At 38.3% G+C, this 16631-nt stretch overlaps 1 protein-coding gene across 1 annotated transcript in view; it reads left to right on the top strand.

Annotated features, from left to right (window-relative positions):
- LOC122787923 (dynein beta chain, flagellar outer arm-like) overlaps window positions 1-16631 on the top strand; it is a 5188001-nt gene that overhangs the window by 4742315 nt on the left and 429055 nt on the right. Inside the window, exon 94 of the mRNA XM_044054850.1 lies at window positions 10468-10669. Coding sequence (XP_043910785.1) covers window positions 10468-10669 — 202 coding nt within the window. The remainder of the gene's footprint in view (window positions 1-10467; window positions 10670-16631) is intronic.

Here is a 16631-nt window from a genome sequence, read left to right as displayed (position 1 = left end):
TTTGATTAAAATGACCCACACATTTTCAGAAACTGGAAGTATGAAAAAAATGTGGACACTGCAAACAATGCAGTTCCATATTAGAAGGCTCCTCTTTTTACATTAAAAGTTATGGTAAAGTTAAATTATGGCAAACGTGTATTATTGTTTTAGTAAGGCCATTGTGCACATAGCACAGTGCTAACAGTTTCCTAGCTTCTATATAGGAAAAACTATACAACCTCCTAAAGCTATGATTTATAGACAGGCATCTTTATGACATTATGAAAAAGATGAACATAATATGCTTTTTAAGCATCTTAACTAACATGATTGTCATAGTTTTAAATTTTATGTCATAGATCATGTTACTTTAGATATGAGGAGTGGCCCTATTAGTGATTTATTATGGTCAAAAGAATTAAAGTGGCAATTACTGACCAATGCAACCAAGGGCTAGGGTTTAAACAATATAGTTTTCATCAGTAGTTTTAAGATTTAAAGCATCTTTTTTACGTAATGATTTTTCTATTGTATTTACAGGGAACAGGCTATGAAGGAATGGCTATATATGAATTTTGCACTACAGTACAAACTATATTATAAAATGTTATTGTATTGGCAGTAGGATTGTATTTTATTTTGTAGCATGAAAGCTTTTGGTATATTTGATTAATCTTAATATTCATTTTATTTTATTACCTTTTGTTTATTTTTAACATTTTTTTATAATTAATTGGTCCTATTTTGGCAATTAATTATTTAGCTAATGGCCTTGCAAGACTGATTAATGTATGTAGGTGAAGTATTTATATAGCTTTAATGTATTTGACTTAATTATTCAGAAGAAGTCTAGATACCAGGACAAAAGAACTTAAGATTGCAGAGCTTGCAACAAGCTTCACAAAGCATGGTTTGTCACAGTAAAATGTATCCTTTGGTCATGTTTTTTTTTTTGGGGGGGGGGGTTCATGCAGCAGTAAAGACAGGAAGTTTTTGAGATTTGCTCAGTCACATTAAGACATTCTAGATGGCCATTTCCTAAGTAAGCAATAATATCAGATAAGTTACATATTATGTTACTCTAATATCATCCACCCCATCCAACCACTACCTTTCTTTCCACTCCACTAACTACCTTGATTATAGCAAGCTCAGATGCTCATAAGCCAGTACTTATTATACAGCACGAACGTTTTCTTCTTGTAACATTTGTTAATGTCTGGTATGCACTTCACAGATTAAGATTCTAGTTGTCTACTGATGTACTATGTTCTTCATCTGTAAATATGTTGTAAGTAATTGCTATGTAAATTGTTATTCACTATGTTATCCAATGTATATGCTGTCTGTTTATTTTAACTGTGGAGCTTTTCTCCCCGGGCCTCCACTGAAAATGGACCTATATCCAGTCGGACACTCCCGGTCAACACATTTAAATAAATAAATAAGTAATATGGGAAATGATGGGCCACCCATGACTGTTGTTAAGGTCAGTTTAAACAGGTGGAAGACCTCCCCACTCCTGGAAGTTTATTATTTCCTGAAAATATCAAGCCTGGAGGGCATTATTGCATTTTGAAGATGGCCTCTGTGCTTGGTTTTGCAAAGTTATTTATTTATTAACTTCATTTATTGTAATTTTAAAGTTTTTTTCTTTTAGAAAAAGTACTCCCTTTCCTATTTATTTGTAGTGATGTTTTCACGTATCATTCATTTAATTTATAAATTGATAGATAATAGTGACTACTTGCAGCTGATTGCAAGTGTGTACGTTTAAAAGTACTTTACAAAGTAATATTTACCATTGTAGTACTTATATGAAGGGATATGTGACATTCTGCTCTGCATTTTATCACACAAAGCATATAAAATAATCAGGGGAATTTTAGTAAATAGTGATATTGATAGAGTATATACTAGACTACATGTCTGAACTAAATATTGCCACCTTTGTAAAGGAAAACCAAAAGGCCTTTTTTTAAATTTGTCAGAAGTCTTAGATGCAGTATCCTTCAATGCACAGAGTTAATTCATAACAGCAAAGCATACTAATCCTCAGAAAATGGCGCCATCTAATTAGATGATAAATTTAGCTCAGATTTTATACCCTTATCCTCCCGTAATGTCTCACATATATTAGTATATCCACACACCTAACCTGCAGTCACTTTATTGCAAGTCCTGAGGGCTGTCTCACAGGCTATAAAACTAGCTTCATGGATACAGACAATGTCAACAATGTCCCAGGCTGCTTTCTTGTCAGTACTAAGACTACACTGACTACTTTACCTGTTAAGTCTCAGCCTTTCCACTAGATTCATGTGTGGTATATGGGGAACTGCTGTAATCATCCCACTCAACAAGGAAGGATCCACCAGTGTTAGGGAAAATTATAGACTTATTAGCCTAATGAGCCATATTTATAAAGCAATAGAGCACATTGTTATAGAATTTCTAAACAAAAAACATCAGCAATCTACAGTCATTTGGCCCAAACCTGTTTGAGTCCATTAAAGGGAGATCATGCCTCTTAAATTTAGTAGATTTCTTTGAACAATTCACTGATGCAGTGGCTGCAGAAACCTCGATGCTCAGTACTTACCTTAACTAGTGAAGCCTTTGACACTATCCCACATTCTAGCATTATTGATAGCCTAAGAAAACTGAATGTAGACCCTTATGTTACAAAAAGGGTAGCAAACAGCTTCCTGACAGAACTCATTGTATTAATGTATGGGGCATGCTGTCATTGAAAACGGTCATTACTAGCAGTGCCCCTCAGAGATTGGTCCTTGAGTCACTTTTCTTTAGTATTTACTTCTCTGATGTGAAAACTGATGTCAGGAGCCTATGGTTGATCAAGTTTGTGAATGACTGAAAACCAGGACCTGTCTTAAATGCTTGCTTGACTCCCAGATTTTCTAGGAAGGATTAACACATAAAAACAAATGATGTCAGGGCCACAGCCTTAAACTAAATGCCAATACATCAAGTATTGCATCCTTTGGAAAACATGAGTACATAAATGGTGTCACTTTGAAGACTGACACAGTTATTAGAGACCCAGGTACTTTCATTGATGATTGGCTAGCTTTTGATCATTATGTTTATTACTGACTTGTGTACTTTCATTGACATTGAGCTATTCTAGTTGGACTGATTACGGGATGTATCTTCAGTGCGGTCTGGTTTCTTAAAAAGAGGCTACGGGCCTAGTGGGAATAATCTGGTGAACAGAAGATACATAGAAAAATGAATGAATGAAGAAGGAATGAGTAATAGTCAGGCCCATTGTTGTTATGTATTGGATGCTTATGTGTTCAAAAAATCATAAGCAAAATTTTTTCCAAGTTGAAAGGAGAAACTGCTTTTGGGAGAAAATAGGTACCTGACTACCCAGAGGTGCCTTGTTGATCCAGTGGATTTGACAGCAGCATTGAATGTGTGTGTGTGTGTGTGGGGGGGGGTGTATTCAATCCTCAGTCAGATAAGGGTTTCCTTTCAAACTGTTAGTATAATACCAAGCTTGCGATTGTTCTGCACTGAGTGCTTATATGTTCAAAAAAAATCATCATCTTGGGGTTTGCTAGGTGAAAGGAAAAACTGTTCTTTTGGAAAAAAAAGGTACCCATCTTTCCAGAGAATCCTTGCTGTTCCAGTGACAGTGACAACAAAATAGAAAGCTGGGGATGTATAAAACCAGAAAATAATTGCTAATCAAAGATTATGGTGTGAAAATTCTACATCAGTGGTATGTTACTTCTGCATATTTTCATAGCCAGGATAGGAAAATAAATAAATACATGATTCATGCCAGAGATTTACTCCTGAGAAGGCTAATATTCTTTATATGCTTTAAAATTTTCCAAGGACGCTTTCTAGTCATCAAAATATGAACAAAGAAAATAGAGTCTTATTTTCAGTAAATCAGTCAGACTCACTTCTGATTTTTGTTTCTTTGTGTTCGAAGAAGGTAATAAGTGAACTTTGTCACTGATCTGTTCTGTCTGATGTTTCTGAAATGATGATTGCAAGAGAATGGAAATGCCTACCCACAGTATTAGAGTTATGCTACTTAAGTTATTATGAAGAGTGCAATGTGCTATGTTCCAGAATGCACAAAAGAGTACTTAAGTCAGGAATGCCATTTTCTTTTATATTTTTTATATGTCCATTGTTTGAACTTTCACAGTATGTACAATATATTATGTATTTTATGTATAGATGTTTAATATTAATAAGTAATGGATCATTATTTATTTATCTTTGTCAGAGTCCAGTCAATATTATGATGTTCACCATAAATCACTGCCGCAGTACCCTTAGCCATATGGGCTATATCCTGCCAAGGATATAAGAGCCAGCCAGCTTCCAAAGTGTTTGGCTGCCTCCACAGGTGGTTCAGGCTGCTGTCAACTCAAGCTCCTGAGGGAGAAAACAGTAGCCTGGGCACGAAAACTTTTCACTACATTCTTGCTGCCTTTAAGAGTACTCCTCCTGGGCTTCAGAAGATCAAGAGTTGTCTTCTTTTTTCCATTGATGGACTGTTATTTTCCCTTTGTGGATTTCCTTCCACACATTTTAGATTTTTTAAAGAAATTGGTATTGGGTCTCTTTAAGAATATCGGCATTTAGCTTATCTTTATATTTTGACTATTCTGTCATGGCTGAATGGCAGTCTGTTTTCTGTTAGGACTGTTTAGACTTACATGGGACACTATTTTTGTGATAAAAGTGTGCTGGTTTTGTGCTGCTGTGTGTGTGTGTGAGTGCGTGTGTGTTTATTGAGACTTTAGTGTTTTTATGGTAGTGTAAGTGTTTTTGGTGCTTGTGTACACTTTGTGACAACTTTCCTAGTTACAGACTTCTTTCTGCAATTCTATCCAGGGCTTAGGTTCATTCTCAGCAGCTACATGGAGCAATTTATTGGTACTTTGGTTTTTCCTCCTTCTGTATCTAGGAAGAAGAAAACTACAAAGGTGCTCTTGTCTACACAGGGGGCTCAGTGAGTGCTTCAGACATTGGTGGGTAACTCTGTAGTGGCCAGTTGTTGCTCATAAGAACATTCACTTCTTTCTGTGGTGGTTTCTAGTGTAGTTCCTTCAGCCACCATAGACCAGGGGTTAGCCACATTCTCTGCACCTGTTGAGATGCCCGCAGTGGGCACGGAAGAGCTGCTTTCTTTGGTCATGGGAGTTTCAGGGGGGAGTGCATTTAAGCATAGCCAAGAAAAGAGACCTTTCCCCAGGATGAGATATCATCCTTGAGTCAGTCCTCTTCTAAGAATGTCCCTAAGAAAAAGAAACAAAAAGTTAAACATTTATCTTGTGCTGACATTTTGTTTGTTGATAAGGGACAGTTTACTAGTTAGTGGCTTACTGCAGGCTTTAAAAGACAGTGAATAGAATTTGTGGTAAAAATAAGTCAGTTTACTTGGATTCTGAGGATTCCCTGTCAGAGGAGAGTGACAGAGTATTTTCTGCTTTTTCTGCTTATATCCCACATTTTGTCTCTGATGAAAGTGTTTTTTCAGTATCTTCAGAGGAATTTTCATTTTCTAAAACTGAGCATATCTGTGGAGGGTGACAAAGGCTTTTAAAGACTGGCTAGCTGCTATATCCTCAATTTAATTGAGCATCTGCTATTATGATAAGTGTATTTACATAACTTTATATAACACATCTGGCTATATCTTGGTATTGGAATATTGCTTTCAATATATATGTACAGTACAAAAATGTAAGAAAGTATACTTGTATTTTTTTTTGTTTTGGGTCAAGGAATGAATTAAATGCATACATTATTTAGGTATGTTTCATAGACATGACTGTTCTTGCACAGTTCTGTTCCACATGAATTAAATGTCTGAACCATTGGGTAAATGATCCAGGGAAAGGTCAGAGTGTATGTGCTGTGGTAGTAGTAATGTAATATCTGCAACAAAGTGGTGTTTAGTATTAAAACATATGCAGATTTGCTCTCCTGTTTGAATAAACCTAAGACTTCATTTCAGAAGAAAGGTGGCAGTGCGCTATGCCTGTTAGCAGTCATGGTGCTACAGTGGGGTGAATAGGTCAACTAACCAGTCTATAGCTACTATACCAGCACCAGAGCAGTATGGAGAAAAGACACTAGCAGGACAGGTGCAACAGATATAACAGGCTACAAGTCCTGGATCTCCTAGAGAAATAAAGGCTAACAAGGACTCTGTTTGTTTGTCCTGTCTCCAGTACAACAGTTGGCATCCCATCCTCCTTTGGCTCATCCTGCAGCTGAACAGTGACATGCAGATGCATGCCAAGTGTCAGCCATGCCTTTCCAGACTTGTGCTGTATATAGTCCTGAGACATGGATCAACCACTACTAATGATATCACATACCTCTCAACTGTACCTATTTCCCATGAATGGTTCCTCAATTTGCTTCATAAAAAATGTTATGTTCCACAAAGAAGTGTTTGCCACATATTCAGTGGTAACATTTATAGGCAAAAACGTAACATAAATAATGTTGATTTATACTGCTCTATTACTAAATGTTTTGTACATGTAAAGCAATGCATTTTAGTCAAGCTTTTAGCTTCCTATCTAAACTATAAAATCCACAGTAAAAAGCGACAGGACCCAGAAACAGTAACTAATCCAACTTTATTCACTGAAACAACCATGATTAGAACTTTCATCTGTAATAGACAAACTTCATCAGATGAGATTCACTTGAATAGTCCACCATATTTAAAACACACCCCCATCATCATGTGACTTCCAGTGTTTCACATTTAAAGAACCCACGCACAGTTAAGCATTATAAAATACATCACATAATACTAACAGAGCCACTTAAAAACATACTTAGAAAAGGTGAAAAAAATGAAAAAAATTACTAAACAACCATTAAAATTAATTATTATTTTTGGGGTTGCATTTGTCCAAAAAGGAACTGCTCTGGCAATTGAAATGTAATGCAAATGTGAGTCCAGGTTTAAATGAATTGATATATGTTCAGCCAGTTTTAAAGCTTAAAACTTTTCTGAGATGACTGTTTGTACATATATATAGTTTTGCTAAAAATTATTTTAATGGCTGTATAGTCAGTTTTTTGAATTTTTTTCATCTTTTTTAAATGTGAAACATTGGAAGTGAGCGCATGCATAAGTCTGTTGATGGTCAGTCCTCACACCATTTATGCAGTTCCAACAAGTGCACAGTCTGCAGCCTCATTCAGCATTCTTCAGATGCTGTGTAACTTTCTGTGAGTCTATCTTTTCCTCTGAAATTTTAAGTATGTACAACATATTGTTACAGCCTTCAAGAAGATATTCTCACAAACTATATGGATGCAATTTTTTCAAAATATAACATGAATGACCCTTTTTAGCACACAAGTCTCCTGCTTCACATAGTATATGAATAAGTAGGTTCAGGGACCCTGTGAGATTTTTTCCAGTTGCTTTCTTTAGAATAGAATACAGTAATTAAATTATGTAATAGTTACCTTAGCACTCTTCAGGGTAACACAGAGTTCCTAAGCACACCATATTTTAAAGCTTGAATTTAGCACTCTGTGGAGTAACACAGAACTCCTGTGCACATCACACTTTAAATCTTCAGAAACTATGGTTTCATGACTATTCTTTTCTAGAGTTCGACTGTTGGCAGGATGTGTCCTTTCTTCAAACTAATCACATTATAATTTATTTATTTATTTCACATTTATTTGACCTTTGTTGACCTGGTTAGTCCGACTGAGTGAAAGTCCTTTTTCAGCAGAGGCCTGGGGAGAAAAGCTCCACAGTTGAGTATGACCTATGTAATAATAATAATAATAATAATAATAATAATAATACAAGAAATGTAAAAAGATAATAATGGGAAACAATAATGATTGATAATCAGTTGTTGTTGTTTGTCTTTTGGTTTTTCCCAGTTAGGGGTCACCACAGTGGAACTCCGGTCCGCTAATGATTGGCAGTAGATTTTCATGAACGCCGAGGTGCCAGCTCGATGTCCAGCCTTCAACAAAGGCATGCCCATTTACGCATGTCTTTTGAATGCCACCCAACCGCGGGGAGGACATGCAGACCCCACACAAAAGGCACTCCCCGCACTCCAGCCAAGAATCGAATGGGAGAACCTCTTGCTGTATGGCAACAATGCTACCGCTGCACCACCGCAGCATAATGATTGATAATCAGTCAATAACAAAATTCCTTTGAAGTCTAAGCTCTGTTTTTTGCTATTATTCCTTTGGGTGATTGCATGAATCTTATCTTACTCAAAACAGGTATAGTGTGATTCAGGAAAACTAGTGTAACAGTGATAGTTTCATGATGCTCACATAAGCTGAGCCTGTCTCATCACTTAAGATGTGATTTATGACATTCACACTAGTACTAAGTCTAATTAAGCATGAATTTGCAGGTCTATGAATTACTCAACATCCTACCATCCTGCACAAGGAAGAAGTGCAAGTTGTTGCTGACCACACACACACACACACACACACACAGACACACACACACACACACACATACACTCACACACTGCCCTACCCAAGGAGACATACAAGTATTCTCACACATGCAAATAGGAGCACACGCTGACACACTGACACACACACTGCCGTAGCTGTCATTCCTAGTGCCTAATGTCGCTCCTAATCTGGTAACCCCACCACGAAAAAAAAAAGAAAAGGAAAACAGGTCCATTCTCTAATCTTAGGATCCTCATTTCTCTTCTAAGGAGGAACATCAGGTCCTAGTGCCTATCCTGTGAAGAGTAAAAAATGTTTTTAAACTGTATCAAATTGTTACAAAAAAGCATTATACAGAACTAAAACTACTCAATGTAGCTATGCTCATCCAAGTGTAAGTTAACCTTTATTTCCTATATTTTACACTGAGACCAGAAGGATGGAGTTTATGAAGGTACATGTTTCTCCTTTCTCCATGACTTTGTTGCTGTGAAGTTAGCATGCTTAAGTGTGCATGTGTCTGTGTGTGTGTGTGTGTGTGTGTGTGTGTGTGGGGGGGTATAAGTGGAAAACCTCCTGCACAGGGCTACCAAAATAATATTTTTGGTGTATACATGTTTTATTTAGGTTAATAAAAGGTGGTGTAAGAGTGGCAAATGACACTGATAAACCAAAAACCACTCTGAAGCCAATATCCTACAACCACAATACAAATTTATTAAAATACACAAAGTCACGAACCACCATTCCACACAGTACTCCAAGGGTCAAGCGCTTTCGGCAATAGACTTCATCAGAACAATTAAAGCTTCTAAAACAGCTCTTTTATATTAACAAGCTGACTCTCATTAGACAAAACAGCCCTTGAAATGAAAGTGACAATGTGGTTTTTCAAAACAACCTAAAAACTCCCAACCCTATATATAAAACTAAATAAATAAATTAACAATTAATAATATTATTTAAACATGTTAAAATATAAACTAGGCATGGACAATTATATATAATGTGTTACTTGAAATGTATATGTATGTATTGTTTAAGAATAAAATAAATATCACCAAAAAAGTTAAAAATGGGTGGTTTTCAAAGTTTAGATGCCTGATACCTTAGTTCGGGCTTAATACTAATGTGATCATTAATCCCCGGAGCTATGGTGGCATTTAACTTAAGTTGCCATCTCACTTCAGCTCTGAGCAGTTGGTTTGCCCAATCACCTCCCCTAATATCCTTAGCAACAACCTCAAGAATACCAAACCAGAAGGAATGGTCCTGGTTCATGGAAACATGTTTGTATAGGGCATTATTTTCATCTTTCCTTGTAATACTGTAAATATGTTCATAGATTCTCACTTTAATTTCAAGGGCTGTTTTGTCTAATGAGAGTCAGCTTGTTAATATAAAAGGGCTGTTTTACAAGCTTTAATTGTTCTGATGAAGTCTATAGACGAAAGCGCTTGACCTTTGGAGTACTGTGTGGAATTATGGTTTGTGACTTTGTGTATTTTAATACATTTGTATTGTGGTCGTAGGATATTTATATAGGTTAATACTGCACTATATATGTGAAAATATACTGATCCACACATTGCAAATGGCATATTCTAAACTGTGACGCTATATTTACAATAACAGTTACATTATACATGAAGAGATAACTATTTGCTCACAATATATGGCAGGATATAAACTGAAAAAAAAACAGCATTCTGGGATTATTCTTTGCTTTTGATGAGTTTAATTAAAACAGAAATTGTCATGTGTTGAGCTGCTTTTCTTATTACATCACATTTCTTTTTTTAACTGTCATTCATCAATGAATATTGCTTTTTTTCAGTAGCATAACTTGTAATGCAGTTAGACTTAGCAGGATGCCAGTGACCTTAAATACAGTCTCATTTGATAGTAAACTTGTAAATAATGAAGTACAACAGCTTTGCTTTTGTCCTGAAATTAAAGCTGCAGTAGATATTATCACTAGTCCTGCACTAATGATATTCTGCCTTACTGTAGGAATGCCAGCAGATGAATGTTTTGCTCCGCTTCATTCAACAGCAACTCCATACCCTCACTCAGTGTGCACTAGGAGGCACAGCTATAGTTCCAAATCACCTCACTGAAGTGGCATTAGCATTACAAGAAGAGGAAGTTCCAAGGTCCTGGGTTAATTGCAGTTGCCAAATGAGTCCTGTTTCACTTTCCCACTGGATAACAAGTAAGTCATGTCATACTAGATACATTTTATACTAGTGTCTCTTTTAAGTTATTTAGGCAAATTCAGGATCCATACTAAGCTAGATTTATTTAAAATATTTTATAATTCACAACACAAATGTGAAATATTTTCACTGGAAGAATTAATAACAGCAACATGATTGAATTTGCATGCATGCATTTTATGTATGTGCAGTGTTCTTTATTCATTTTTCTTTTTTTCACCTATGCATATGTAATTTATTTAATTAAATGTTGGATGCGTCTTTAAAATACCACAACTACATATTGTCCAGGTCCCCTTCAATAAACACATCACACCGAATGACATTTGACAACCTGTATTAAACTTCCATAACATAGCTTTGATCACCAAAATTTATTAATTACAACTGGACATAGTATAGTTGATTCTAACCACAGCATAAACAGCCTTGTAATGTTAATCAGGACAGCGTACCTACTCATCCTGACCCAGTAAGCAGTGTCCATACCTCTGCTTGCTTACTTTACTTATGAAGCAGCGTCCAAGACTCAGTTCATATCCCATTTATTGAATTACCCATCCAACCAAATAATTCATGACGACATGACCTTACTCATCCTGACCCAGTAAGCAGCGTCCATACCTCTACTTGCTAACTTTACTTATGAAGCAGCGTCCCCATCTCACATCATACACCATTCACTGAATTACCTTCCAACTAAATAACTAGCGTCCTTACCTCTGCTTGCTTATCTGTTCAGCAAGCTTCCTCCAGCTGCTCATTTACCTTTCCCCAAATCCTTGAAATGAACATCCAGACACCAGAGAAGCAACAGAAGAGAGCAAGCCTGTCCCTCTTCTCCACCAACCAGCCTGACCAGGCTGACCCCCTCCCTTCTACCCAAAATTGTTCAATCAACTACCTCCCATAATGGGAGGGGTTAAGCCAAACAGCATTTGGTATACGCATCATCTGCAAAGTACATTAGATCCCCATCATCAGCCCCATGCCTTGACATACCAGTGCTGAAATGCACCTTAATGAAACTAAATAGTGTAGGATTACCCATGACTCCACTGCACCATAACAGAACATCCACTCTGAGAATACATTCCCTTTTAGTCCGCTTCCTTCAAGCCACTAACAATGGCTCACTTTTAACCGTGCTCTGTGGCCCCATTATACCTCTCTAGTGACCAAGACGTCTTCTGCAACCAATATAGTCAGAACAGTAGCATCCATCCTGTCAACTCCATTACCTTCCAAAGCTCCTTCCTTCAGGCCCCGACTGCTTCCACCTTCCAAATCCACAGGTACCTCATGCAGCATGTATCACCTGTACAACCCACTTCCTTCAACCACTGGGTAATGCAGGCTCATTTGTTATCTCAGCCGCAAATTCTTTGCCTCCAACATCTGCAAAAGAGAAACAAGTTAAGCATGTTGCCCTTAAAAACAAAACACAACTTATTTGGATATCTAACAGCTCTGCTGACTTAACACCTTGTCTTTACCACTCTCCAAAATCTGTGTATATCCCTGTCTTTCAATAGTCCTGTCAGTAAAATAGTGTGTTATTGTATCAAAATTAACCTACCCCTATTCCTCCATTGTCCCAAAGCATTACATGCCAAAGTCAACACTGAAACCTTAAACCCAATGCCACATGAAACCATACAAGGGCAATTGCCACCAATATGCCTAGCTGTAACCCTATTTCCCACCCAGTGTATATAATAACAAAACTGAAATTTCCTTTCCAACGTCCAACTATGCAATATAAGCAGTAAAACTTAATAATCAGCCTAGCATTTGTTGACCAACCAGCCACCTTCTGAATGACTAAAATGCCTCCATCACATACAGTGCCACATGGACTATAATCCCCTGAACCTCCATTTCCCAACACCAACCCCTGCATCAAAAACCTCTTAATAACCACAGCCTATCAAACTTCACAGCTATGAACCTACCCCAACCCTTGACTAATAAATCACCCTACCTTGATTGCAAAGAAGACAATACCCAATATTTATCACCAAATCCTACCCAGAAGCAACTGGAACACACATTTAATCAATATGGTGATGTCCTAAAAAAAAAAACAAAAACACCATAAACTCTAACAGCAAGCCTAAACCATGCCTTACTTAAGGCCTTCCACTTCTACTTAACCACAAAGCCCCTGTTCGTCCAACATCCACCAACATACCTGTATACCGACCATGCCCCATAAACTCTACCTGCCTCTAGAAGTCATATACACCCTGAGCTTGTCTCTGTCCCCCCGTGGTACCTCATACTACTCCCCATAAATGATTACCACCCAGCTTCATCCAGCCGCAACATACCTTCTCCTCACTTGCCCCCACTACCTCCTATCTGAACCAACCTGACATGCCTTTATGAGCACAAGGTAAGATTACCTAGGACATCATAGTGTCCAATCCTGCAACAGGAACACTCCAGAGCAGCACACCAACACAGCCAGATACATCACCTTCCAAAACCAGATCCTGCAGCGCACCACTCTGTCTAACTGGAAATCCACACGGCCTCCTTCTCCATTCAAACCCATATCCCATAGATCACCGACCAATGCCACGTCCACAGTACCCCACCTGCAAAAGAAAGGAAAACTGTAACAGACACAGCAAAACATCTTACTAACAAAGTTAAGAGCTGACCGGAGCCTACTCTGCTCACTCACTGCACAGCCACTACACTGGCCTGCAGCCTTCAACCCCCAAGAGAGAGAGAGTACAACCCCTTGTACTTCATTTTTTGCCAAGTAACACTACCAGTCAGTGTGGGGGGGGAGGAAACAATCGAATCACCTATTGCACCAAGTCATAACAAAGGGCCCAATGCAACTATTGTACTTACTTAAAAAGTAATTATTTCTCACTTCATAAAACCGATTATTTATCTTGTAGCCTACTTCTACTGTTTGCTCGGCTATGCAAACAATATGGACCATGCATAAATTACTCTGACACTATACCTCCTAATTGAAACATAAATAAAAGAATTAATAGAAAATGCAACCTCTGGGTGCAAAATCTGCGCAAAACCAGAAGAATGAGAAGGGAGTGACATAAGCCCAACTAGGGACCGTATAAAATATTGCTCTCCCCAAACCTCGCAAGCTGGTAGAATAACAGATGTGCACTCTAGTGACCCCCAAGTGTAACCTCAATCTGGTCTGTGATATCAATAGGACTTGCTAATGGGACTTCTTTGTGTCCCAGAGCCCCCCCCCCCATCTGTGGAATAGATTCCCTCTCCATGTCAGAGTACCTTATTATCCTTTTTTCAAGCACAACATGGTTGACTGGGTGGGAATCAGAAACTATACTCCTGGGATTCCACCTGTGTCCCTGCTGGACTGGCTTGCCTTACACATAATCCGATAACCACTGAGGCTGCTCTAAGCTAAGGCCACCTTCCTACAAGCCCACTCTTAACGAAACTCTCTATTTAAAACAGCAGAGAAGACAAAAACAGGCTATTTATAAAACAATACTGCCGTAACCAGTTGTAATACTAACGAATCCTCACTGAGAGAATCCTCCCCCAACTCACCTATTACCATGTAGCATAACAATCCAAACATCCAAATCTACTAGTGACAATAAGACTCTTCATTGTACCTGTTCAACTAAGATATCCATCAAATACAAAGCAATGAATGGCTCAGTATTAACACTGTGTAAACAAAATGAGAAACATACCCAGCAACACTTCCCCACTGCCCTCCTCACTGAATTGCCACCAATTTTTGGAGAACCCCTCTCTTCGTGAAAAACAGACCAAAAGCATTATGCAAAAGCTGGACACCTTGAGCTCAAATACCATAATTTTTCCATTTTTTTTTATATATGCATAATGCTCCTATAAACCTAGAAAGTAGCCAACAGATGAAAGATTCTGAAAACCGGAGTCTTACGTCGGAGTGGTATTCGCGGGAGCATGACTGAATGCAGTCGGTTACATTACTCATACCTCTCAACCTTGTATAGAACAAATCTGGACCAACCCATTAATAAGAGTGGGACACAACCCAATTGAAGACATTTTATTTTCTACATATTGCTATGTATTCCTCCTACAAACTTAAAGGTGGATAGAATAACCAGCTTGCCTAGCCTGCCTTTTGTAAATGAGTGACTTGCACTCAAATGTCAGTCATAACTGAAACACATAAATCAACACATATTAGGTCCGCATCGGTAACCTGACAACAATTCCTGAGAACAAGGAGCTTCATATGCTCCATATACTACTCGTTGTTTTTTTGTTTTTTTTTTTGCCGTCTTTTAGCATATGCTGTCAGAAAGCCCATTTAATCAATTTTATATGTACAGTGAACTTGCTATGGCTCTCAACTGGCCAGATTATTTTCAGAATGTCCAAGTTTTGTCTAATTTTTCTGGTCTGTTCTGTGATTTGAATAACTTACAGCAGATTAAATGCACTAAATATGCATGTATGTTTCAGCCTTTGTGTGACAAAAGCAAATCTTTTGTCCTGTGAAATTAACTCGATGCTTCAATTCCCATTAGTGGCCAACCACGCATGAGTGGAGTCATTACTGCACTCCTGTCAGAGCCTGCAAAATTTTGTGTGACGAAAAGTGCTGCAGCACCATGACTGGCTTAAGCATGCCCATGACATCCCATCTGCTCACCCAGAAACACTCAACCTCTCAATGCAACCAAAAGTGCAATATCCATTTCCAATGCAAGAAACAGGCTCCCACCCTTTCAATGCCTCAACAGGGCAAAGCATTCCACAGCCAAGAACAAAGTTGGAAACCGAAATGCACCCTCCAACCACAATTTGCATCGAAAACAACTACAAGCAGCCACCACTGGTATGCTTTTCCCCTGTTACCCAATTTAAACCCTAGCAAAATACCCCACCATATTAACATTTCTCCAAATACAAGCCCCCCCACATACAGAGGTGCTTCTGCCAGTCACCAAAACACACACAAATGTGACTTCCAAATAAAAGCCCAGAATCAGCCAACCGCACTTCCCGTTAATCACCAGCATAAAAACCTTGACTCTGACAACATTTACAGCACCGCAAGAGCACCCTCTTCCAGCCACCCCTCCCGCCCTTCTCAAAATTAATCTCTTCATAATTGCTCCTTAAGATTAGTAGAACCCTCAAATGAAATCATTGGTGGAACAGGCAAACATCAGCAACCCCTCCCAAACAGTGTAGCACCTGCCATTGCTATTTTACCTTGCTATGCACTGCCTACATATGCCTGCTACACCATGAACATTCCATTAATACAACTATCTTTAAATAAGTACTTACCAAGCCATCAGCAAGTACCACACAAGCTCTCTCAAAGAAATAATGTTTGTAACAACCGACCCTTAATCTGACCTTTAGCAGATGCCTTACCTCTGATACCATGAATTTCCAGTCCTAGGAAAATGAGGTCAAAGTGTGGAGCTCTGCGAACCTGTGTAGCTGAGCAGAATGAAAGACTTGGCTCCCAGAAACAGCAAACCACCCACGTCTCCAACCCAAGCAGACACCACGAACCCAAACAGACACCAGGAAAACCCAGTGAAACAGCAACCACCAAGGAATCCAACCTGGGCCGACCCCAGGAACCCAAGGCCTCTCTCCAAACTATCAACCAGCAAGAAACATTAAATGCCCACAAAAGAAACTTGTTCAACCAAGCAACCAACTAGAACACACAAAACACCATAGCCTGTAAACCAGATGAACCCACTGCAAACCATCCTACTCGGGACTGAACCACTAAGAAGTATGACCTTAATATGTCTTTACACAAATCCCGAAATGAAAGAAACTTTTTTTTTAAACAGAGGAAAAAAGAGGTGACTAGAAATATGTGAAATAACACTAACTGATTAACCCCATGCAGTGTCGACCTGCCCCCGAGCAGAGCCTCTCCTCATTTAAGCCTACCAGCTCACTTCT

Source organism: Protopterus annectens, chromosome 13.part0, assembly GCF_019279795.1.
Source record: "Protopterus annectens isolate FY-2018-M chromosome 13.part0, PAN1.0, whole genome shotgun sequence".
In the NCBI taxonomy this organism is placed as follows: Eukaryota; Metazoa; Chordata; order Ceratodontiformes; family Protopteridae; genus Protopterus; species Protopterus annectens.
Note: the sequence above shows the minus strand (reverse complement) of the source record. Positions and strands in the feature narration are given on the sequence as shown.